The 26,775-nt window shown below is 41.7% G+C and overlaps 1 protein-coding gene across 8 annotated transcripts in view; it reads right to left on the reverse strand.

Moving 5' to 3' along the window:
- Positions 1-26,775, reverse strand: part of rnf130 (ring finger protein 130) — a 67,517-nt gene that overhangs the window by 31,048 nt on the left and 9,694 nt on the right. For all 8 annotated transcript variants that reach the window (XM_029659983.2, XM_029659986.1, XM_029659980.2 and 5 more), the window contains exon 3: positions 7,624-7,818. In XM_029659983.2, the coding sequence (XP_029515843.1) occupies positions 7,624-7,818 (195 nt within the window). The remainder of the gene's footprint in view (positions 1-7,623; positions 7,819-26,775) is intronic.

The raw sequence follows: 26,775 nt of genomic DNA on the forward strand, positions 1-26,775 counted from the left end.
AATGTCATCTTAGTATGAAACTCCAGTGTATATTTGGCCTTGTGTTTAGGTTATTGTCCTTCTGAAAGGTGAATTTGTCTCCAAGTTTGTGTTGGAACCAAGTCTTCCACTAGGATTTTGCCTGTGTTTAGTTCTATTCCTTTTCTTTTTATCCCCCCTAAAAACTTTAGCCCTTGACACTGACAAGCATACCCATAACATGATGCAGCCACCACCATGCTTGAAAATACTAAGAGTGATACTCAGTGATGTGTTGTGTTAGATTTGCCTCAAACATAACGCTTTATATGTGCTGACCAACTCGCACGATGTTGGACGATGGATTGCACAAGCGATGTATAAGATGCCGGAGCTGTGTCTATTTCGGCCAGTTCCGAGATAAAGAAAAACACCTGAATTTCCAATGGAGCAATTGCCAAAGGCTATAGAGAAGAAGTTGCTACGTTGAGTAAACAAATCGCTCATTTGCACCAGCTATTGGGGAAGCCATGTCCTCCTACCTTCTCATTCTCCACTCCATTGGCAGCAAACACCACCAAGCTGAGGGGAGTCTCACCATCGGGCAGACTATCGTCATTGGATTTGCCATTGCCGCCGGAGGGTGCTGGTTCTTCTACAGAGGCTGCAGCTAGAGGCTGCATCACGGTACGGCGTGGGATTCGATGCCAGCGAGGACCTCTATCTTGACCCTCTACAGCGACGAAAGCAATGAGTGTTCTCCAGACGTCAAACAGCTTTGGATCCTGACGTTCCAGCGCTTTCAGGTCCAAGGTCGTCTGATCCGGATAATTCTTCTTCTGCCTGTGCTGTGTTTGCGCCAGGAGCTCTGATCTTCATGATCTGTGGTGGCCGAGTTGGAGTTGGAAAAACCAAGAATAAAAATGGAGCTGTGCAAAAGGCTTCGCAAGAAAACAATAATGGTAAACGGCTAGCTACCATTTAAAAAAATCGGGAGCTCAAAGGTAAAGCAAGTGTCAATCTAAGATACAAGCACACTTTATTTTCTAAATTCACCGACTTAATTGGAATTTTACCAGTAGTCAAGAAGCAGATTCCCGACCTGACAACAGTAGTGTTGCACGTTGGTTCAAATTACATTATGGGAGTGAAGTCTGAGAGACTCAGAAACAACTTCTTGTTGCTCTTGGAAACAGCTCGAAGCCTTGCGGGAAGAATCGTTATCTCAGGAACCATCCAATCTCATCGCCATTGTGGGACACAGTTTTAGTCATATGTGGTCTTTTCATCTATGGCTAATGCGTCTTTCTAAAGACATGGGCACGTCATTTGTTGACAATTTTGATTGCTTTTTCCAAAAACAGAGGACCTTCGTCAATAATGGCGTCCACCTCCTATCATCCAACATGGAAAAGGTACTTAAACAATAAAAACGATATAGGCTTAGTCCCAGTATTGCTATAGCAAGTATTGTATCAGACTACCGTTTAACCACGTTTTCATAAACGTAGGGGTAATGTACTTAGTAATCTTGTCCCCATTCACTTGGTTCACACTGGAGATTATACTTGTGCAAACACCTCAAGTACCCTGGTCGATATCAACAATCGACATTTTTAAAAACTGTAAGGGACTTGGTTTTTTACATTTGAATAGATGTAGTATATTGTCAAATGTTGATTTCATTAAGATTTTTGTTTCTCAGGCTAGTCCTGATTTCTTTGTTTTATCTGAAACGTGGTTATCAAGGTGTTCTAATGATGCAGATATTGCACTGGATGTTTACAATGTTTTAAGAGCTGACAGGATGAGTAGATGGGGAGGAGTGGCTATCTACGCTAAAAAAATTAACTCACTAATTAAATCTGTCTCCATTCCAAATCTATTTGAAATTTTACCTATAAGTCTTACATTAGGTAACAACTGTAAAGTTAAAATTGTTGGGAGTATATCGCCCACGTTCTGCTAGTCAGAATATGCTTAGCCATTTAACACAATTATTAGCCACTTTTATATCAACTGAAGTCATTTTCCGATGAGATTTGAACTTTGATTGGGAAACACAGGACTCAGACAGTTTTAAAGACTTTTGTACTGAGGTAAATCTCACACAATTAATCACTGAGCCAACAAGGCCAAATCTTAAGGTGCCTACAAAGTTCTCATTGCTTGATTATATACTAACAAATGCACCTGAGAAATACAGAGCTAGGGGAGTATAACCATTAGTTGTCAGTGATCACTGCCCCATTGCATGTGTTAGAGAATGTCAGAATTCATAGCGACAAACCTTGTATTATCACTAAAAGAAATTGCAGAAACTTTAGTGAACACGCTTTCTTACAGGATCTTTCCCATAGTAATCTTGAATCTAATTGTAATATACATGGAGCCGAGTTGACGTTAGAAAAGTGTACTCATGTTTTTATTTCCATTGCGATAAACATGCTCCATACACTAAGGTTAGAGTGAAACATTTCTGATGCTATTCGTAAAAGAGATGTAGACTTGGCTACGGCTAGAGAAAAGTATTCTTGTTCTGACTGGCTGACTGACTTCTAGGCAGCTGAGAAACCTGTGCATCAGACTTGTTAGAAGAACAAAATCGGGTTTACTATGTTTAAATGACTTATGGGAATCCAGCCAAATTCTGGAAAGTAGTTAAAAACATTAAAGAGCAATATGCACTCCACACTCCCAAATCAGATAGGGTTGGATACTGGACTCATTACTGATACGAATGCCATTGCTAATGCCTTCAACAATCACTTCATTGCAGCAGGCAATCTTAATGAGAAAACGTCGACCGACCACAAATGACGGATGAAAAGATACATATTAAGGGATTATGCATGAGTATGCTGATGGTCAGGGATTCTCACTAAGCCTCTTCACAGAGGAGAAAGTTATTGATGCCTTGCTAGCCATAGACACTAAGAAAGCAACAGGGGCTGACAAACTTGACCCAGGGTTGCTGGCTAGAGCTGCATCACTTATCTCTGGTGCTCTTATATTATTAACCTGATGTTGACCTCTGGGGTCATACCTAAGATTTGGAAAACTGCCTATGTGCTGACTCTGCACAAAGGTGGGGATACTGGTCACCTTGATAATTATCGACCAATCTCTTGGCTGTCTTGTCTTGCAAAAATATAAAGAGTCATTGGTAAATGTACAGCTGCGCTCTTTCTTGTCTGACAACTGCATACTGAACAAATTTCAGTCCGGTTTTAGACCAGGGCACAGTACTATCACAGCTACCACACTGGTTGTAAATGATATTGTAAGAGCCTTGGATAAGAAGTTGAACTGTGTTGCTTTGTTTGTTGACCTGTCGAAGGCTTTCGATACAGTTGATCATTCTCATCTGCTGAAGAGACTGACCTCATTGGGGTTGGCCTCAGATACATGTTTGTGGTTTCAGAATTATCTCAGTGATTGATCTCAGGCTATTATTTCAGATGGGGTAAAATCAGATTTTGTCACTGTACACAAAGGAGTCCCACAAGGTTCGATTTTAGGTCCTTTATTATTCACATAAATGATATCTGCAACTCAGTGAAAAAATGCAACTTTCAAGTCTATGCTGATGACACAGTACTATATGCCACAGCCCCATCACTCGCTCAAGCGTTTACATTCCTGCAATCTGACTTTCAATTGCTTCAAGATGCACTTGTAGATCTTAGGCGGGTGCTTAATTCAAGTAAAACTAAGTATACTGTATTTTCACAATCCAATAGTATACAATTGGAAAATCTGAACATTGCTATCCATGATGGCTCTCTTTTGGAATGTGTTCCCACCTAAAATACCTTGGAATTTGGTTAGATGATAATATCTCTTTTAGAAATAACTGAGCTGGTAAAGAAGCTGAAATTGAGAATTAGATTTTTTATAGAAATAAATCTTGTCTGTCATCACAGAAAGGAAATTGCACAGGCCACTTTCATGTCAGTGCTTGATTATGGCGATGTTTTATATATGCATGGATCAGCATCAGTACTGAAGAAATTGGATGCAGTGTATCATGCAGTGTTGCGCTTTGTTACTGGTGCAAACTTTTGCACACATCATTGCTTTTTGTACACTTCGGTTGGCTGGGACTCCCTTACATTTAGAAGGACCAGACACTGGTTGATATTGGTTTATAAAGCTGTCTCACAGAAACTTTGTAATTATCTTAACAAAAAAAATCCAGTGGTCAAACAGTATTTATCAGACTCGGTCACGGGACATGCTAGTGCTAGAGATACCCCAGATTCACTAAGAGTTAGGCAAAATGGCACTTGAATATCATGCTCCACACTCATGGAATGAATTGCAGAGAGAACTCCAGTTAGATGTTTTGGTGCCTGTAAGACAGTTTAAATGCACATTACATTAACTTTTTTTATTATGAACTGTGATTGCTTTTTTTAATGTGTGTTTTTCTCATAGATGTTTACTCATTTTAATATTTTTAATCTCCATCTTGTACTTTTTTTATGTTTTAAATTTGTTTAGTTTTAAATTCTTATTAATTGCTTTGTTGTTTTTATTGTTGTATCACAGGACACAACTGTAAAATAAACTGTCTCAGCTTGTTTCTCCTGCTAAAATAAAGGTTAATAATATGCAGGACATAAAGTGTATTTCTTTGCCACATTTTCTGCAGTTTTACTTTAGTGCCTTATTGTAAAAAGGAATATTTTATTCTGTACAGGCTTCCTTCTTTTCACTCCATTATCCAACGGTTTAACGGTGTTTCCTCTGACACAATGGTGCATCCGGCTTCCGGGTTAAGCGAACGGGTGTTAAGAAGCGTGGTTTGGCGTGACCCGACCTTCGCCTCCCCCGAGCCCTTTGGGGAGTTGCAGCGATGAGACAAGATGGTAGTCACGAAATTGGGGGCACAAAGTAGATAAAAATAAATACAAATTAAATCAAATGTTTGTCTGTGTTCGTTAGTATTTAGCTAGCATTTGCTTTAGGATTTACATGTACTTGTTATACCACAAGGTCGGTATGAAGGTATAACAATCTGGATACCACCCCAGCCTAGCATGTGCGCACGAACGCACGCACACACACACACACACACACACACACACCTTCCCTCAAAGTCAAATGCATACATCTCCCATATCCCCATGATATTGACAAATACCTCCCATCCATGATAAATTATGTGCTTTTCAAGCAAACAGTGATCAATACTGAAAGGTTTGCGCTCGGGAAACTATCAGAATTCCACCATTCGTTCATGATAGAAAATGACCTTATAAATTAGTCATGGCCCCCCTTCTATATTTATAAAAGCCCATCGATCCCACCCAGACAGTGCTATCACACCTTCTGACTCATTCTCCCTCTCTCTACCTCTTCCTCCCTCCCTTTCCCTTGTTGCTCCTCTCCTCCCTACCTACTGTTACTAGACTCAAGCAACCACTGTTTTCCCAGCTAGCTCTGTCACTTTGTTTCATTTTTTTCACTCCCTCTCTCCCTTTTTTCCTTTCCTCTAACCACCACTGCCTGCCTGCCTTCCCAGCTTTTGGCTCCTCAGCACTATAGGGATGCTACACCAGCACCCGCCCTCTAGTTCTCTCCCTCTCTCTTCACCTGCTCACTAGACTGTCTCATTCATGCAGGCTTTTCAACGCTAACTTGAATTAGCTCAGGGCATCCCCTGGGGTGGGGTGACGCTAAGGTGAAGTACAAAATGTCTCTAGGCTAGCCGTCAGCTACTTTCACTCACTCACTCACTCATACAGTAGACTCATTCATGAAGTGTCCGGTTTATATTTTAACGGGTGTTGTTTTCTTAGAGATGCTTCATGTAAAAGTTGTGATCCAAAGATCAGAAGGCCTGAATGTACTCATATGAATTCACATTGTGGCTTAAATAAGCTGAGACTGAGACAATGATGCTAGCAATGACAGAGAGTGAGTAGGAAGAAATGCATGTGAAGCAAAGGAGAGAGGCGGAGGGAAGGATAGAGAGAGGTGACATTGCTGTAAATATGTTTGTGTGCCCGAACACGCTTCTGTGTGGGTGTGTGCACATGTTGCAGTGTAACAGAACACCGGCCATGCCCAAGCCCGCTGGCTGTGTTGGTGTTTAGCTGTGGTGGTGGCTGAGGTCCAGCATGCAGGAGTCATTCTCCATATCCAGTCCAGTCAGGACAGCCACACTGTCTGTGCCCTGTACTGTCCCCTGCAGCCACATCACAAACGACAAACTGCCAGAAAACATACTGCACTATGACTGCTACACATACACACACTGTCAATAACCCTTGGCAGACGGTATAATTGTCATACACCCACCATCACAGCAGGCTAGCTGGCTATAAGCACCATATAACAAAAGCTAAATGCTAACTTCACCACCATCACAGGCTAAGACACACCGAGCAGCAGATTCTCTCGATTCTATATGTCAGGGGTACTCAAGTACTATTTGAGAAGGTCCAGTCACACACATTTCCAAGGTGACAAAGTTCTGGATGGGATAATGTAATTTATCTGCATAGTAACAAACCCCCACCTCGCAACCCATGCGACCCCAAAAACTGTTCACACACTCCTCTTGTTGGCAAAGAGAAAATGTTGCAGTTTTAAAGCTAACTCCCCACAATTCTACATATTTTGCATGGGGACGTTTTTGTTGTTGTTGCAGTTTTAAAACTAATTTCCTGCAATTCTATGCATTTTTCCATATCTTATGGGTGTTCATATGACACCAGGGGTCAAAGACTGACCCTGTTCTGGGTCCGGATTCGGTCTGTGGACCACCAGTCCACCAGAGCATGGAGGCTATATGTATTGCGATTCGATACTGTGATTTTATTGTGATTCAATGTTTCAAACATATCGCTCACCATATGTCTGCTGCAGAGGGACAAGAGAGAAAATCATAGAAAACCATAGAAAATCTTTGGAGGGAGTTGAAAGTCCGTGTTGCCCAGCAACAGCCCCAAAACATCACTGCTCTAGAGGAGATCTGCATGGAGGAATGGGCCAAAATACCAGCAGCAGTGTGTGAAAACCTTGTGAAGACTTACAGAAAACATTTGACCTCTGTCATTGCCAACAAAGGGTATATAACAAAGTATTGAGATAAACTTTTGTTATTGACCAAATACTTATTTTCCACCATAATTTGCAAATAAATTCATTAAAAATCCTACAATGTGATTTTCTGGATTTTTTTTTCTCATTTTGTCTGTCATGGTTGAAGTGTACCTATGATGAAAATTACAGGCCTCTCACAATTGGTGGCTGACTAAATACTTTTTTGCCCCACTGTACATACATACATACATAAAGCCATAGAACAAACCATATAAATAGGCCAAGCCATATGTACCCATAAGAATGATTCCATATTGTGGAACCTTTATTTAACTAGGCAAGTCAGTTAAGAACAAATTATTATTTCCAATGACGGTCTACCAGGGAACAGTGGGTTAACTGCCTTGTTCAGGGGCAGAACGGCAGATTTTTACCTTGTCAGCTCGGGGATTCAATCCAGCAAGCTTTTGGTTACTGGCCCAAAGCTCTAACCACTAGGCTACCTGCCACCCCATATTACCCTGGTCATATATACGAGCCATATAGAGTGCATAAGCCATATGAATAACCCATATGAATATCAATATGCCCCAGATCTTCACTCCTCACCTTCATGGCCCATCTTGACGGTGTCCTCATTGGAGTTGTTGTTGTAGATGAGTACGGCGGAGGCGTTGAAAGCGGAGGCCTTGAGGATCTTCTCTTTGAAGGTGCAGTTGCCGCGCTGCAGCAGGGCCACCCAGTGCCCTGTCCGGGGGGGCACCACGAAGCGAGTGTGGGGGTCGCAGCCCTGGCGGTCCACCACTGGACAGAGGGAAGGAGAGGGGTGGAGTGTTAGGAACCTTAGCAGGCTGTAGAAAAAGGTGAGTGGTGTCAGTGTTTATTTTATTTTTTATTTTATTTCACCTTTATTTAACCAGGTAGGCCAGTTGAGAACAAGTTCTCATTTACAACTGCAACCTGGCCAATATAAAGCAAGTGTATTTGAAGGTCTGCTGATAAACTACTTATAAGTCATTAATATGTCATTTAGTAATCAAATAAAGTCATTGTAAATCAAGAGTTAAAGCGTGGAACGAGTGTGGGGTCAACCCCTGCACTTTACACAGCATAGATAACAGATAACAAAGAAATCAATTTTAAAAGAAAACATATGAAGAACAAAATTAAATTAAAACTGTTGCAGATTCTGACATTGGGACTGGTTAGAATCCACATACACACACAAATGTACAACCACAAGGACACACACAGCTCAGTCTCTGTGAGCTGCTTAACCTTTATCAGTGTATAAAGCAGTTTAAACTGCACACAGCTGCCTATGGATAGCAGCCAATGGCTCATATTTCATTCTAAATATGTAACCCAGTTTAATGGCCTTTTAACAAATCCACAACCAGGAAATCCAGTGGCATATAATGGACCACTAAAGCAAAGTCCAAGTCACGGATAGAGCAATGACCGAGATGTTTCACCGCATGTATACATCTGAAGCATCCGTTTGGCATTTCCAATCACCACCAAATATGGTGATGAGAGGAAGATAAGTGGGAGAAGATCTCAATACAGTTCCCAAAACTAGAATCTGTTAAGAACAGAGTCGACTAAGTTTGGTAGAATTTACCCTTTGCAAAACAAAAAAAAAGAATAATTGTTGTTTAAAAGGAGTGCAAGGTCGAATTGCGTTATTGCACATGCACACTTCACAGAGCGGGCTCTCCCTAACGGAAATACACAAATACATGCTAGAACGCACCTATAGGATCTCGCAAGCTTGTGCCCACCTCCTTGTTTGTTCTGCCCACTATGCTTCATATGTTCCCACTGGAAACGATAGGCCGTGGTCTATCTTGGGTTAGTTATAAAAAAATCGTTGGCTAAGAACTGCATGGAGTGACTACTGAGAAGACACAAAAGAAAAAAGGTTACACTGAATTAAGAAGAGATCTGGTTACAAAATGGGCAGTTTTTTCGTATCTGTCAATCAGGCTCATGTTGTGTACTAGCCATGCCCTGCTAACCAGTGGATGGCAAAGCTCTTAATTTCAGCAGGAAACCCATGACAAAACATGCTAAGTGCATCTGAAATGGCACCCTGTTCCTTATATAGTCTACTTCTTTTAACATATAGTGCAATACTTTGTGTCAAAAAATTGCACCCTATATAGTGCACATTTTTTGAGTTTTAAAATAAGATATGATACTTTTGACAAGGGCCTGCATAGGGCTCTGGTCAAAGGTAGTGCACTATAATAATGGGGAATAGAGTGCCAATTCGGGTAAATAATGTGTAACACGGATGAGTCCCTGTGCATAAGGTCAATCGACCAAATAAACAGGCCAGTCCAAATGTCAGTCTGGTTTAAAGTTTTAACTACTTTGCGGATATGAAACAGACAGACAATCACAATATCAGTCAAAAATATAAAATTCCCAGTTTTTGCGTCAAAACCAACTTTATAAGAGGTTTTAAAAATAGGTTCTATCTGACTGTAAATTCCATGATGGCATTGTTGGCAGAATAGATGGGTGCAGTTCAATGTATGATTAATATAATTCACCCATACATTTCTTGGTAGTCCAAAAGATATTGCCATCCGGTTATAAATTACTGCTGGCCTGGTACATTGTTTGATGCACGGTTTCAGTTTCAATGACTCAATATTTTGAACAGAAACTGACAGCTGTAACTAAGGCTGGGAATGTCAATACAATCAAACTAGCAAGGGCAATGATCAAACACAAGGCCTGGGGGCCGAATAGGACACACAAGCAAGTATAAATGAGTCAACAGTTGAATCATCTACTTTATGAAATTACAGCCTGATAGGGAAAGGGGGATACCTAGTCAGTTGTCCAACTGAATGTATTTAACTGAAATGTGTCTTCCGCATTTAACCCAACCCCTCTGAATCAGATGCGCTCGCGGCGGTAAATCAAACTTCAATTGGGCTGCTTTCGTGAATGCCGTTTACAGCCGAGGGAATGTGTGATAGAAAAATGACATATTTACCTGATTTGTTTGATATGAATTGTTAATGATTATATACTTAACTAATAATAAGACATGTCTGTTCTATTAAACGTCTGTGTGAACTGCGAGGAGCCTAAAAACCTAAAGCTGGTATTCCATAGATAAAATGTGGTGGGTGTAACCCGAGATAGGGAGCCTGGGTAATAGAACATAATCCTTATTGTGTCTAATCTTTCTTCATTTGGGAAACAACACCAGAAGCAGATGTCCACAGGATAAAGCCAAAGTGACTCATGGTGCCTCCCAATCTGCATGGGTGGGGTGGACCCAGCCATGACTAAGCATCTTTAAAAACTCTGCATTGTCTGTAAAAGTTAGGCTACTCGTGACTGGTCTCATTATTGCAATAATTAATTGATATTAAATAAAGATGATTGTTTGAAGAAATGACAGTCTCTCTCAGTATGAATTTCCACCACAAAAGTGTACAGACAAACACCACAGTCCTACTAAAATATAGCAGTCTGGTTTCGGTTTTTAAAGCTTGTCAATGAATAACCAAAAAACACCATGCAAAGGAGAAATATATAGGCTTATTACAGCAAAATTTGAGCATTAGCCTTGTCTGGCTACTCAACTACAATACATTTTGGGTGCACCATACAGCAATGCTGCATTCAACCGCACCGGTGATTCATGCAGCGCAATTTTTAAAAAACATGTTAAGTTTAAATGTTACAACAAATCTATAGCTACATTTGTTATTTGGAGTTATTAAATACTTTTTTATTCTGGTCGCAGCATTTTATGCACATCTGCAAACATAGCAGCAAAGGCTGGTATAATATTGTGTATATCTTCTTTAGTTTTAATATGTTAAAATGCTACATACAGCATCTTATGTACATAATTGGACATTATAAAAGGACCATATTTTTTCTAATAAAACAATGGCCAGTTTGGGTCGCAGTTGCATGTTTTTTCGTGTAAAAACAAATAGGCCATGTCTGGCCCGCAAATTTGTTGTGTATTTTTAATATGGCTCGTGCACTGATTGAGTTGGACACCCCTGGGCTAGCGTATCTGTTTACGTAGCTAGCTATTTATTTAGCAAGCTAAAAACAAGGAGCCTAACCAAAATATACTTATAGCTAAGAATATGTTGATGATGAAGTGAACATGACCTTCCTCATGCAAGATCAATATGTGAAATCTAAATAAACTCAAATCATGATTGATTATATAAAACTCATTGAGATATTGTAAAAGGACGACGATATGGTTTATTATATTTACATCATCAAGGTTGTGTGAAGAATGACATTTGATAAAAAGGGAAAATGCTGCATAGTCTTTTCCATTGACTGTGCGTTTTATATGGATTAGATCACAAATCCATTTCGGGTGGTTTTGGCGATTTGACTTCTATTGTCCGGCCAGTGCCCTTGACCTACCTTGAGGGTTTACACCCTGTAGTGTCATCTAACCTCACTCTCTCTTCTCTGCCTTAATACTTCAAAGGCAGATGAACACCCAAAAGCTCTTTCCTGGAATTTGGCCCAGATAAAACTCAACATCATTTGTATTCTTTATTTTTTTTTCAAGGAAGGGGAGTGCCAAAAAAAAAAAAAAGCTAAGAGTCATCGTTTAAAAAAAAGAGATGATGCAATTTGCGGCAAATGTCCCCTCCCCTCTTCATTGCTCCATGGTCTAATTCGAATTGCCTGCTTCCGACCCTGTCTGGGAAAGTGAGGGAGGAAATGCACACAGATGGGAATGCAATCTTAATAAGCTGCCTTCCAGGTGAATCGCGGCAGATTAATTTCAGCCACTATCGTTATGGTGTCAGCAATATCCCGTTCCTGAACATTTATGAGAGTACCAGTAGCAAACATTCAAGGGAAAATGGCTTTACCACACAGTTTCTCATAGTGCTCCAATCATTTGCACATATTGATTGAGCCCGGTTTTTTAGCTACATTTGATGGTTTTGGCGCCTAGTAGTGACAGTTCAGGTCTGCCTTAGATGCATTGGAATTGGTAGTTGGGGCATGCTCATGCACATACCCACCCACAAACAATGGTCCATACTGTATCTATTTCAGGGCTGACATTGGATGGCTAAGCCACCCTGACTCTGAAAATGAAGTGGACCTACTGTTGGGAGAGATACAGGAAGCACAGTATTCCGTCTCATATGAGGCGATGGGATCAAATCAAAAGGCTTGCAATATGACCCAGAAAAGCTGTAAGTAAAGCGCTATGCGCACACACACAAATGTTGGGCAATACTGGCCTGAAAGCATAAACCTCCTACGCAATGCACACAGTAACGACAAAAATCCCAGAAGCTTTTTTGCCATCAACACTCATTAGATTGGTAGACAGTAATTAAGGGTCACTGACAGTTTGTTTTAATCGTCGTCGACATTCTAAATTTGGGCTATAGTCGAAAGATGTGAATTGAACACCCACACCACATGATAAGCAGAGTATTTGTGACCCGTTTCAGGAAGCTAGGCGTATGTCGACTTCATAGGAGAGGCATTTGAACATATTTTTTTAATCAAAATGCGTTATTTTTGGGCAGAAATGCCTTCTGGAACATGTGAACTTTCATGTACCTTAATAACAAACTTGTATGCCATCTGTAAATACATATACTGTACAATTGTTCAATTACAAGCTTAATTGGTTTAGCCACGGAAAAAAGGCAGGAACCTTCCCGCTAGCCATGACTGGCTGAGATAACGGATGGGCTGAACATGCTGAAAGATTAGTTTGGATTGGTCTGCCATGTAGCATGCTCCTGTCTATAACGTGAGCTGCTCAGTATACATAGGCAATCCTTGCTACCGCAGCAGTTTTTAAAGATATAACCATGGAGAACTGCTAAAGTGTTGCTACTGCTCTCAACATTGCTGCTCAGAATTTACCAGACGTTATCTGTAAGGGGTGCGTACTGGCTGCAGAGAAGTCAGACGCAGGAGAGCAAAAACTGTGTTTCCAAACGGCGCAGTTTAATAACAAAAAAAAACAACGGAAAACAGAACAATCAAATAATGGGCACATAACCCGACGCACACCAGGACAGACGAGCACAAACACTTACAATAAACAATCACAGAGAATGACATGAGGGGGAACAGAGGGTTAAATACACAACATGTAATTGATGGGATTGGAACCAGGTGTGATGGAAGACAAGACAAAACCAAAGGAAAATGAAAAGAGGATCAGCGATGGCTAGAAGGTAGATCGCCGAACGCTGCCCGAACAAGGAGAGGGACAAACTTTGGCGGAAGTCGTGACACTATCGACAAAGATCAGTGGGAAAAAGTTGTTGGACAACTTTCTGTACACGGTCAGTGTGAACTGGAGTGACTTGACACAAACAAAATGTCTGCCATGAAATGTTAATCCATGTATACGGGTCAGAGTCTAGCTACATTTCTAATTTTGTCAGAAAGTCGTTTTCATTGCAAGCTTGCTGGCTCGCTAGATAACTTTACGTGTATGATCTGTATAGTAATATGATTTGCATCTCATAATCTACAACGCAATTTGCATTGTTAGATATAGACTAATGTTAGCTAGCTAGCTAACATTGAACATAGATGCTTAGCTTTAGCTACCTCCAGATTCATACTACAGCATCTCATGCGTGGTGGCTAGCTATGACAATCAGTTTGTGTTGCTAGTAGTATGGGTTGGGATTATGGCTCAATGTTTAGCTACCTACATGTCTAAACAAAATACTCCACTTTGTCAGATGATTACATGACCCATCACGTTAGCCAGGTGTGTCTGGGGGTGATTACGGCCATCTATTGTATTTCATGAACATGTCTAGACAGTAGTGACCCATCCACTTAGCTAGTTGTGGCTGTGGGGTGGTTACAGCATTTCTTCCACATTTACCCATCAATTTAGACAAGTGTGTCAGGGGTATGCCGACATGGCCATACTCGTAATTGTATCCATTTTGACAGTTGATAGTTGATCGGAAAAAAAGATAGTGTTTGAATATGTCTAAATAGATGTTGGCAAAAATATCTCCCTGCCCATTCTCACTGCAAAAAAGCTGAGGATTAGTAGCAGCGTGCGGATGGGTGGGTGTGTCTGTGTGTCTCCTCAATTTGCAGAGGGCAGCCAAGTTTGCTGTCACTCAGTCAGAATGGGCATTAACATTTCATATGTTTTCCCTACCCTTGCCCCACTTGTTAGATATTATGCACATTGATAGCAAACGTCCTCGCCATGTGATGTATCATAGTAGCAGGCAGCAGCAATCCAAACGATCAGACCGAAAACATGCAAGGAAAAGTGATCGGGAGAAATTATGAAGCGAGTGGACGGGGAAATAGAGCTTCACTCTTTCTAATCAGAGCAGCAGGATCAACGCAAGGCCCACCCTTCTCTTTACAGACAGGCAAACTAGCCAGTTTAGTTATTTAGACCACACACACACACATGACTGACTCAAAGACAGTACAGTATGGTTTAGAAATTGTGACTGAAACATGAGAAACATGCTTGCTGGAACAATATTTATTTTATGTGGACGCTTTCTATTTCTGATATTGCTACTATGCAAATATGCAAGTAACCATTTCACCGTACCGTTTACACCTTCTGTATCCTGTGCATGTGACAAATACGCTTTTAATTGATATAGTGTGTGTTTACCAGAGATGGTAATGTGAAGAACAACATGACCTGCACCAAAGTCAGACTAAGACAAAGGACTAGATAAAGTGTATTTTTACCTGGAATTTTACATTTCACTTGACAACTTTTAGTCTTGAAATCTTTGGTCGTTTGACACGACTCACTCTGTTTAGCACATGGCCTCACATGTGACTCCTTAAAAAGATGGGTGGGGCTAAGGGTTAAAGGAAAGGTTCACCCATCTTGAACGTTATATTGTTTTTGAGCATCTCTGCGTGATGCTCTATTGATTTCCTGGATCATTTCATGTGTATCTGAGTTATTGGTGTTCAAGCAGGCAGAAATCTGTCTGGTATGACGTAGCACTCTGATAGAATTGCTCTCACTACACACTGGAAGATAATAGGAATACGACTTTTAGATTGCGAAACTGTCTATCACACATGTCAGATTCAATTTCTGGCCAATGTCATTACTCGGTAGGATGTCTTCTCTCGAATGAGCCATTGATCAAATGTTTTCGATATTCCTACCTCGAGAAATGTTTGTCTGCCAGTTCAGTCCAGGGTGCATTGCATGGTTCTGTTGCCAGAAATATTATTCGAAAGGAGATAGAAATCATATTATGCCCCGTCCATGCTGCATCACGCAGTTGCTAAGCTAATCGCCACGCAATCCCTTCTCAAAGTCAGTGTATATGTTGAGAAACAGGCACATTTTCCTCAGCTATACGATATTCCTCAGCTATACGATATTACAGATAGCAAGTTAATTATCTCACATCTCAGAAAATATTTGTAATGTTGTACTTCTTGTTGACGAAATTCCTGCTAATGTTGGTTTTGGCGCTAGCGCTTAATAGACTTCCATTCACCCCTTGAAAGAGAGCGCTCCTTGTCCTAGAATCGCCCAGAATGCACCATGTGGCCCATTGACGTAGCATGGGGAACGTTACCCATCTCCTCAAAAGTACACTGCTCAAAAAAATAAAGGGAACACTAAAATAACACATCCTAGATCTGAATTAATGAAATATTCTTATTAAATACTTTTTTCTTTACATAGTTAAATCTGCTGACAACAAAATCACACAAAAGTTCTCAATGGAAATGTATCAACCCATGGAAGTCTGTGGACGTCGGGCCCTCATACCACCCTCATGGAGTCTGTTTCTGACCATTTGAGCAGACACATGCACATTTGTGGTGTGCTGGAGGTCATTTTGCAGAGCTCTGGCAGTGCTCCTCCTGCTCCTCCTTGCACAAAGGCGGAGGTAGCGGTCCTGCTGCTGGGTTGTTGCCCTCCTACGGCCTCCTCCACGTCTCCTGATATACTGGCCTGTCTCCTGGTAGCACCTCCATGCTCTGGACACTACGCTGACAGACACAGCAAACCTTCTAGCCACAGCTCGCATTGATGTGCCATCCTGGATGAGCTGCACTACCTGAACCACTTGTGTGGGTTGTAGACTCCGTCTCATGCTACCACTAGAGTGAAAGCACCGCCAGCATTCAAAAGTAACCAAAACATCAGCCAGGACGCATAGGAACTGAGAAGTGGTCTGTGGTCCCCAACTGCAGAACCACTCCTTTATTGGGGGTGTCTTGCTCATTGCCTATAATTTCCACCTGTTGTCTATTCCATTTGCACAACAGCGTGTGAAATGTATTGTCAATCAGTGTTGCTTCCTAAGTGGACAGTTTGATTTCACAAAAGTGTGATTGACTTGGAGTTACATTGTGTTGTTTAAGTGTTCCCTTTATTTTTTTGAGCAGTGTATACCTGCCGTTGCGAATGTCAGACACAACTCTGTGGCACATTGATCTGCAGGTTGAACATGGTGAGATTGTAGATTCCTAAATTGATAATGCAGCTTGTTTTTTTTGCCGGATCTACAGCTATCTAGCTACATTACATGCTGATATTGTCTTTGGTATTATTTGTGTAGCTACATTTGCATTGTGGATTTTGTAGTTGACTTGAGCGGCAACAGATTTCCACAACGATTTTCCAAGCTACCAACCTTATTATAATAGCAAGAAATTGTATTCTCACATATTAGTATTATTTAACATTGTAAATTAAAGGAATGAGTGGTTTCCTTTAAGAGGGTGTGAACGATGCTGAATAGATGTTGACAAATAAGAGCTCTCCAGTAGCTGTACCAAAAACATTCAAGGGCCATTTTCTCAAAAGTGGAGTTACAAGTTAATCAGCTTTGAAAGCAGAATTTACTTTCCCATTGTTCCCCAACTGCAGTGTTCCCCAACTACATACCATTTAGTAGCTCTGAGTCTCTACCTTTATCCAATCTTCTTTTATTTATTTTTAATCGGGCTCCGAATCAAGGCAGTGGGTAACATTTCCGCTTGAAATAATGAAGTAACCTCTATTCTTTTCACCTGAGGTAAGTTTATATAAAATAAGTTGACCGACATCTGAACTGATAAGCCAATTGACAAATAGAAATTCAACCAATGGAGGCATGGCCTAGTTCTCAGGCTTAAAAACCCTACATGTACAGTATGCATGGTGGAACCGTCAGAGCATTTGCAGTAGCTCTTATAGCAAAGACCCTTGAAAACAAATTAGGCTGTGACTTTTTCCACATTCTGTTGTGTTGTGTTAAATTGAGATTTTGTGTCATTGGCCTACACACGATACCACATAATGTCAAAGTGGAATTATGTTTATTTTTTAATGAATAAAAAATCAAAAGCTGAAATGTCTTGAGTCAGTAAGTATTCAACCCCTTTGTTATGGCAAATTTGCTTATGTCACATAATAAGTTGCATGGACTGTGCAATAGTAGTGTTTAATAGTGTTTAACAACAAAGCGTTATGTTTGGGCCAAATCCAACACATCACTGAGTACCACGCTTCATATTTTCAATGGTGATGGCTGCATCATGTTATGGTATGCTAGACTAGGGTGTTTAATCAACAACAACAAACAAATTACAGAATAGAGCTAAGAACACGCAAAATCCTAGAGGAAAATACTGCTCAGTCTGCTTTCCAACAGACACTGGGAGACATTCACCTTTCAGCAGAACAATAACCTGAAACACAAGGCCAAATATACACTGGAATAGCTTACCAAGACGATATTGAATGTTCCTGAGTGGCCTAGTTACAGTTCTCTTAAAAATGGCCTGGAAATCTATGGCAAGACTTGAAAATGGCTGTCTAGCAATGATCAACAACCAACTTGACAGAGCTTGAAGAATTTTGTGCACAAAGAAGAATAATGTGCAACTATTGTACAAGGAAGGTGTGCAAAGCTCTTAGAGACTTACCCAGAAAGACTGGAGACCTGGAATCGCTGCCAAAAGGTGATTCTAACGTGTATTGACTCAGGGAGTGAATACTTATGTAAATTAGATTTCTGTATTTAATTTGCAATAAATGTGAAAACAGTTCTAAAAACATTTTCACTTCGTCATTATGGGCTATTGTGTGTCGGTGGGTGAGAAAACACATGAAACATTTGTTAATTCAGGCTGTAACACAATTAAATGTGGAACAAGTCAACTACTTTCTGTCGGCACATGTCACCACAATGACGATTCTGAAGTTCGCAACAGGGTCATTTTCACTCCTACTAATTTCTGAGAGTTACGGTGCAATTCAGAACTATGTTTTGTTTTTGCCCCCAAGGACAGCACTCGTCATCCACGGGCCTTGTACAGAAAATAAGACATCTCGTGGTGCACTTCAATTTGACACTGCCCATATGTATTTCTGCAGAGCCTTCTTGGGTGATATATTCCATTGGAAGAAGACCGATGCAATGCTTTGCTGTTAAGCTGAGTTACTTGCTAGCCACTGATAGTGTCTTCATAATAGAGTGAGTGGGGTGACTCAGAGCAATGTTGCACTATGCAGCGAGAGAACACGAACAGAAAGTGTGAATCTGCGACAAGACCCACAAGACAGTAAACCACCTTCTGGTATGGTGGTGAGAATAGACGACGCTTTGCACACGGATCTTGTGTATCTCCTGTTGCACAAGGCTTTACATGGCACATGTCAAATGTGGGATGTTGTGAAACGCATTGGTATTAAACTGAGACATACAGTACTTTTGCAAAATGCAAGACTTGTTCAACATTTTCTGGGTGACCTAAATATTTATGTTTTCTGGGTGACCTAAATATTGACTGGATTTCATCAAGCTGCCCACTCAAGAAAAAGCTTACAATTGTAACCCAGAGCGCTAAGAACCTTGGCGTGATCCTGGACAACACCCTGTCGTTCTCAACTAACATCAAGGCGGTGGCCCATTCTTGTAGGTTCATGCTCTACAACATCCGCAGAGTACGACCCTGCCTCACACAGGAAGCAGCGCAGGTCCTAATCCAGGCACTTGTCATCTCCCGTCTGGATTACTGCAACTCGCTGTTGGCTGGGCTCCCTGCCTGTGCCATTAAACCCCTACAACTCATCCAGAACGCCGCAGCCCGTCTGGTGTTCAACCTTCCCAAGTTCTCTCACGTCACCCCGCTCCTCCGCTCTCTCCACTGGCTTCCAGTTGAAGCTCGCATCCGCTACAAGACCATGGTGCTTGCCTACGGAGCTGTGAGGGGAACGGCACCTCAGTACCTCCAGGCTCTGATCAGGCCCTACACCCAAACAAGGGCACTGCGTTCATCCACCTCTGGCCTGCTCGCCTCCCTACCACTGAGGAAGTACAGTTCCTGCGCAGCCCAGTCAAAACTGTTCGCTGCTCTGGCCCCCCAATGGTGGAACAAACTCCCTCACGACGCCAGGACAGCGGAGTCAATCACCACCTTCCGGAGACACCTGAAACCCCACCTCTTTCAGGAATACCTAGGATAGGATAAAGTAATCCTTCTCACCCCCCCCCCCCTTAAAATATTTAGATGCACTATTGTAAAGTGGCTGTTCCACTGGATGTCTTAAGGTGAACGCACCAATTTGTAAGTCGCTCTGGATAAGAGCGTCTGCTAAATGACTTAAATGTAATGTAAATGTAACCATTGCCTGCAGCCTGGTTCAGGTTATTAGTCAACCTACCAGGTTATTAGAAAACTTAGACATGACAACAACAAATTCTGAACATACACATCCATGCATCACTGACCAAACGTAGAAAGACAAGCATTGTAATGTTGAATTCCATAAAGTGAGTGTGGAAGAGGTGAAACAATTATTTTTGTCTATCAACTATGGCAAGCCACCTTGGTCTGACAACTTGGATGGAAAATTACTGAGGATGACAGTGGACGATATTGCCTCTCCTATTCACCGTCTCTTCAATATAATCCTATAGGATAGTGTGTGCCCTGAAGCCTAGAGGGAAACAAAAGTCATTCCGCTACCTGAGAATAGCAAAGAACTCTTTAGTGGCTCAAACAGCCGACCAATCAGCCTGTTACCAACGCTTAGTAAACTTTTGAAAAAAACTTGTGTTTGACCAGGTACAATGCTATTTCACAGTAAACAAATTAAGCACGCTTATAGGGAAGGGCACTTAGCATGTATGGCACTACACAAATGACTGATGATTGGCTGAAATAAATTTATAATATTAAAGATTGTTGGGAGCTGTTTAGTTAGACTTCAGTGCAGCTTTTGACATTATTGACCATAATCGGCTGCTGGAAAAACACATGTGTTGTGGCTTTATATCCCTTGCAGTCCTGTGGTCAGGTGCCACAAAGAGGGATTTAGGAAAATTACAATTGGCCCAGAACAGGTCAGCACGGCAGGCCCTTAAATGTACATGGAGAGCTAACATGAATAATATGCATGTCAATCTCTACTGGCTCAAAGCAGTGGAAAGACTGACTTCATCAGTACTTGTAAACTCAGCAAAAAAAGAAACGTCCTGTCACTGTCAACTGCGTTTATTTTCAGCAAACTTAACATGTGTAAATATTTGTATGAACATAACAAGATTCAACAACTGAGACATAAACTGAAGAAGTTCCACAGACATGTGACTAACAGAAATAGAATAATGTGTCCCTGAACAAAGGAGGGGGGTCAAAATCAAAAGTAACAGTCTGTATCTGGTGTGGCCAGCTGCATTAAGTACTGCAGTGCATATCCTTCTCATAGACTGCACCAGATCTGCCAGTTCTTGCTGTGAGATGTTACCCCCCTCTTCTACCAAGGCAAGTTCCTGGACATTTCTGGGGGGAATGGCCCTAGCCCTCACCATCCGATCAAACAGGTCCCAGACGTGCTCAATGGGATTGTGATCCGGGCTCTTCGCTGGCCATGGCAGAACACTGACATTCCTGTTTTGCAGGAAGTTTAGCTCAGAACGAGCAGTATGGCTCGGGTCATGTCAGGATGAGCTTGCAGGAAGGGGACCACATGAGGGAGGAGGATGCCTTCCCTGCAGCGCACAGAAGTGAGATTTCCTGCAATGTCAACAAGCTCAGTCCGATGATGCTGTGACACACCGCCCCAGATCATGATGGACCCTCCACCTCCAAAATCGATCCCGCTCCAGAGTACCGCACTCCGTGTAACGCTCATTCCTTCAACGATAAACGCGAATCCGATATCACCCCTGGTGAAACAATACCGCAACTTGTCAGTGAAGAGCACTTTTTGCCAGTCCTGTCTGCTTCAGCGACGGTGGGTTTGTGTTCATAGGCGACGTTGTTGCCAGTGATGTCCGGTGAGGACCTGCCTTACAACAGGTCTACAAGCCCTCAGTCTAGCCTCTCTCAGCCTATTGCGAACAGTCTGAGCACTGATGGAGGGATTGTGCGTTCCTGCTGTACTTGGGCATTTGTTGTTCGGATGCACCGATCCTGTGCAGGTGTTGTTACACGGGGTCTGCCACTGCGAGGACGATCAGCTGTCCGTCCCGTCTCCCTATAGCGCTGTCTTAGGCGTCTCACAGTACGGACATTGCAATGTATTGCCCTGGCCACATCTGCAGTCCTCATGCCTCCTTGCAGCATACCTAAGGCACGTTCATGCAGATGTGCAGGTACCCTGGGCATCTTTCTTTTGGTATTTTTCAGTCAGTAGAAAGGCCTCTTTAGTGTCCTAACTTTTCTTAACTGTGATCTTAATTGCCTACCATCTGTAAGCTGTTAGTGTCTTAACAATCGTTCCACAGGTGCATGTTCATTAATTGTTTATGGTTTATCGAACAAGCATGGGAAACAGTGTTTAAACCCTTTACAATGAAGCTCTGTGAAGTTATTTGGATTTTTATGAATTATCTTTGAAAGACTGGGTCCTGAAAAAGGACCGTTTATTTTTTTGCTGAGTTTATTTGTGAGAGGTATTGACATGTTGAATGCACCGAGCTGTCTGTTTAAACTACTAGCACACAGCTCGAACACCCATGCCTACCACACAAGACCTGCCACCAGAGGTCTCTTTACAGTCCCCCAGAACAGACTATGGGAGGCGCACAGTACTACATAGAGCCATGACATGGAAATCTATTTAAACTAATGCAAGAAGTAAAATCTGATGTAAAAAAAAGAACATTTGACTTGGGCAGTACACCGGAAATAGCCATGGGATTGTTTTTCAAAATCGTCAACATTGTTGCAACTATTTCTTTTAAGTTTGTCTATACATTTGCATATTTGTAGCTATTTTTTAAGTGAATAACTGCAGTCAAAGTTAGGAGATGAAACAGATTGTGTTCTTTATTTCACCGGTCACATTATTTTACATTATGAAGAAAGAATAGCTGAGCCAGTCACGTGTTTGTTTGTAAATAGCACAACAGGAGAAAGCGGGAGCAGGCGAGTCCAGCTGTGTATTGACAGGGGTTGCGTTTTATATTGAAAGTCAACAGTGTTTTTTTGCTTCAATAGAGTGATCAGGGACGTGCAACTCTCGTTTTCCTTCACAGAATATACATTTGTGCAACACATTCGGCAGAAAATAACTTCATTTCCATCCGATGACAGAAGTGCAACGCTATTCGGCTGGGAGTTACAAGTAAATGAGATTACAACGAGAAAGCAAGGTCCTTTTAGTAGTGGCCTGAGGGCGCACAATGTGTGGTAAAATCTATTGTGAAATGTATTTAAAATTGTATAACTGGCTTAATTATGCTGGAACCCAGGAAGAGTAGCTGCTACTGCTAATAATAAATACAAATACAATCAGCCTTCAAAAAGTATTCACACTCCTAGACTTTTTCCACATTTTGCTGTGTTACATCCTGAATTGAAAAATTATTAAATTGAGATGTTGTGTCACCGGCCTACACACAATACCCCATAATGTCAAAGTGAAATCATGTTTTTAGAAATTAAAATTAAAAGCTGAAATGTATTTTGCCAATAAGTATTCAACCCCTTTGTTATGGCAAGCCTAAACAAGTTTAGGAGTAAACATGTGCTTAACAAGTCACATAATAAATTGCATGGACTCACTCCATGTACAATATTTAACATGATTTTTGAATTACTACCTCACCTCTGTACCCCACACATACAGATAATTGTAAGGTCCCTCAGTCGAGCAGTGAATATCAACCACAAAGAAGGAGGCATTGAATATCCCCTTGAGCATTGTGAAGTTATTTATTACAATTTGGACGGTGTATCAATGCACCCAGGCACTACAAAATACAGGCGTCCTTCCTAACTCAGCTGTCGAAGAGGAAGGAAACCGCTTAGGGATTTTATCATGAAGCCAAAGGTGACTTTAATACAGTTACCGAGTTTATTGGCTGTGATAGGAGAAAACGGAGGAACGATGTATTTACTTCACAATAATAACCTAAATGACAGAGTAAAAATGAGGAAGGCTGTACTGAATGCAAATATTCAAAAACATGCATCCTGTTTGCAATAAGGCAACAACAAAAAATGACAACTATATAGATTTTTTCTTCCACTGTGACATTTCTTCCACTGTGACATTACACTGTGACATTACATTATTTTGTGTAGATCGTAGACAAAAATGACAAATCCATTTTAATCCCACTTTGTAACAACAAAATGTGGAAGAAGTCAAGGGGTGTGAATACTTTCCGAATGGCACTGTATATTTACCAGATTAGTTTTCAACCAAGAAAGCTCTCAGAACATGGCTAGTGCTTTTTATTAAAGCTACAGTTTTAACTGCACAGTTCCAGTAAATCACTTGTCTGTGGGACTCCTCCAGTTCCACACTCCCCGAGGACTGCTCTCCCTCAAAGCTCAGACTTCTGTTTAATGAATGAGTTAGCGTAATGGTGGTGGGGAGCAGGATAACTATTGGAATCACATAACCTCGCCTGACTCACTCGGCTTAGTGGGCTCGGCTCACACAGGTGACAGAGAGCCAGCAGGACCACTGTGAGGTAAGAGGAACACCAACGTCACAGCTGAACCCTCTTAAGGTCAAGGTTATTATAACCTACATATTACTGCTAATAATCTAATATTCAGAATAACTGATAAAAAAATATATATAAAAAAATTCTGGTGATATTTACACATATCCACTTTATAAGTGTGTGAGTGAGGAGGAAAACTCATCCAATTTTGCCATGAATGTCAATCCCTTGGGCATCATACTGTATAAGTAACAACACACTGTACAAAAGTCATGATCAAACAACAAAGGCAAACTAAATTTGAGTGACATCTTCCCCAAACCTGCTCCGTTTCCTTCCAGAGGCAACCAATTGGGGTATATTCTATATCCCAACATGGCCAATGTACAGTGAAACTCCAGAGAGATGATGACAGAGTGTAGGCTGCTGCCCTTTGTTCTAACATTCATCTCTTGTCTGTGGTTAGGCTGGTGCGTCCAAGGCCATTTAACGGCACATTTTCTCCTTAATGCTGCGGATGGAGCGCTCCGTTCGACCCACCAACCTCCAACCAATCAAAATGGCTCATCCGTCATCATCACTGAAGGCTTAGGAGACTGCTCTCTCTCTCTGTCTGCTTCAGAGCTGTCCCCCCCCCCTCACATTCACAGAGCCACAGCTAGCAGCCCGCAGATACTGTGGCAGCACACAATGGAAATAATACACTGCAGTCTAATAGCAGAACACCGGATGGAACTCCACTACCAAGGCTTTCATTAGTCACCACTGACTAAGGGCGTTTTCACACATAGTTCTGAGCTATAGTTTGAAACAGTGTTTGATTATTAGTTACATAGAATTATTTTCAAATTTGGTCTGGTTGGTTTCACATTGCCAAATGTCAAACAAACTGAAATGCCTAAACAATACCACGCGTTCATGCAAGCCATTTGTTTATTGGAGAAAAATGCTCACATTTAATCCATCTATGATTAGCAAGAAGCATAACTTGTGTCCAAAAACATCATATTACTTTCGCTTTGGTCTTCAAAAAAACATGCGGGAGGAATAGCCAATCTAACTGCGAAGTGAAAAGTCTATATTCAGTAGCCTATATCCCCGGTATAGCCCCCGTCTCCCCTAATCTTACTACTGCTCTTCCCTGCAGTCCCTAGGAGGGGTGCATCACTTGAGTGAGTTGAGTCACAGACGTGATCTTCCTGTCCGGTTTGCGTCTGTTCGGTGGAGAAGATCTTTGTGGGCTATACTCAGCCTTGTCTCAGGGTAGTAAGTTGGTGGTCTGTTGATATCCTTTTAGTGGTGTGGGAGCTGTGCTTTGGCAAAATGGGTGTGGTTATATCCTGCCTGGTTGGCCCTGTTCCGGGGTATCATCGGACGGGGCCACAGTGTCCCCCGACACACCCGTCTCAGTCTCCAGTATCTATGCTGCAATAGTCTTTGTGCCGGGGGGCTAGGGTCAGTCTGTTATATCTGGTGTAATTCTCCTGTCTTATCTGGTGTCCTATGTGAATTTAAGTATGCTCCCTCTAATTCTCTCTCTCCCTCCCAGAGGATCTGAGCCCTTGGATCATGCCTCAGGACTACCTGGCCTGGTGACTCCTGGCTGTCCCCAGTCCGCCTGGTCGTGCTGCTGCTCCAGTTTCAACTGTTCTGCCTACGGCTAGGGAACCGTGACCTGTTCACCGGACCTGCTGTTTTCGTCTCTCTACCTCTGAATGCTCGGCTATGAAAAGCCAACTGACCTGAGGTACTGACCTGTTGCACCCTCTACAACCACTGTGATTATTATTTGACCCTGCTGGTCATCTATGAACATCTTGAACAACAATCTGGCCTTAAATGGCCATGTACTCTTATAATCTCCACTTGGCACAACCAGAAGAGGACTGGCCACCCCTCCAGAGCCTGGTTCCTCTCTAGGTTTCATCCTAGGTTCCTGCTTTTCTATGGAGTTTTTCCTAGCCACCGTGCTTCTACATCTGCATTGCTTGCTTGTTGGGGTTTATGCTGTGTTTCTGTATAGCACTTTGTGACATCTGCTGATGTAAAAAGGGCTTTATAAATACATTTGATTGATTGATTGATTAATCTGATGAGGTTATAAAAGCACTGCTACTCACAGAATGTTTCAGAGATATCAAGCCATCTGCCATGCATTTTTATCAAATGCTGTACGCCTCTGGTTCTTTTCCGGTGTTTGGTCCGGACTGCGCTCTCACCTGGAGCGAACTGCATCATGGTCCTAATAGAATCGGACCAGGACCACCCTTTTTTGAGCAAACCACAGTGCGTTGTTTAGTGCACTCCCTAGTGCGGATAGAGTGTTCACACCAGTCCAAACGAACCAAACTAAGGAGGAACACTTGCCAGAGTTTGGAAAAAACGATCCAAACCAATTTGGTGTGAAATTAAATTATCTGTTTTTCCTATTTGTCCTGCATACATTTCCTATCCTGCGTGTGTGGTATTACAATGTTACAGCCCACATAATTGTTTTGTGTTAATTGTGCGATACAGTAGATAAATGAGATACTGAGCAGGTTCACAAGGCATACAGTATTAAGGCACCCCCCCAGAGTGAAAGGTTACAACAAGATCCATATCTGCTCATATTCTCATCAGATTGTCCAATAAACCTCCATGGTAACTAGCTAGCTAGCTGGCTTGTAATCCTAGAAGCGTAGTAACAGTAACTTTACGCTAGTTAGATCATTTTTGGGATTAATATAGAATTGGCTGGTGATGTCATTGAGATCAAGAAATACAATTAAACTGTCCTCAATATTCAGATGAGTTTCAATGGAAGATAACAATATAATTAAAATGTTGCCAC

Source organism: Oncorhynchus nerka, linkage group LG5 (assembly GCF_034236695.1).
Source record: "Oncorhynchus nerka isolate Pitt River linkage group LG5, Oner_Uvic_2.0, whole genome shotgun sequence".
NCBI classification, from domain to species: domain Eukaryota; kingdom Metazoa; phylum Chordata; class Actinopteri; order Salmoniformes; family Salmonidae; genus Oncorhynchus; species Oncorhynchus nerka.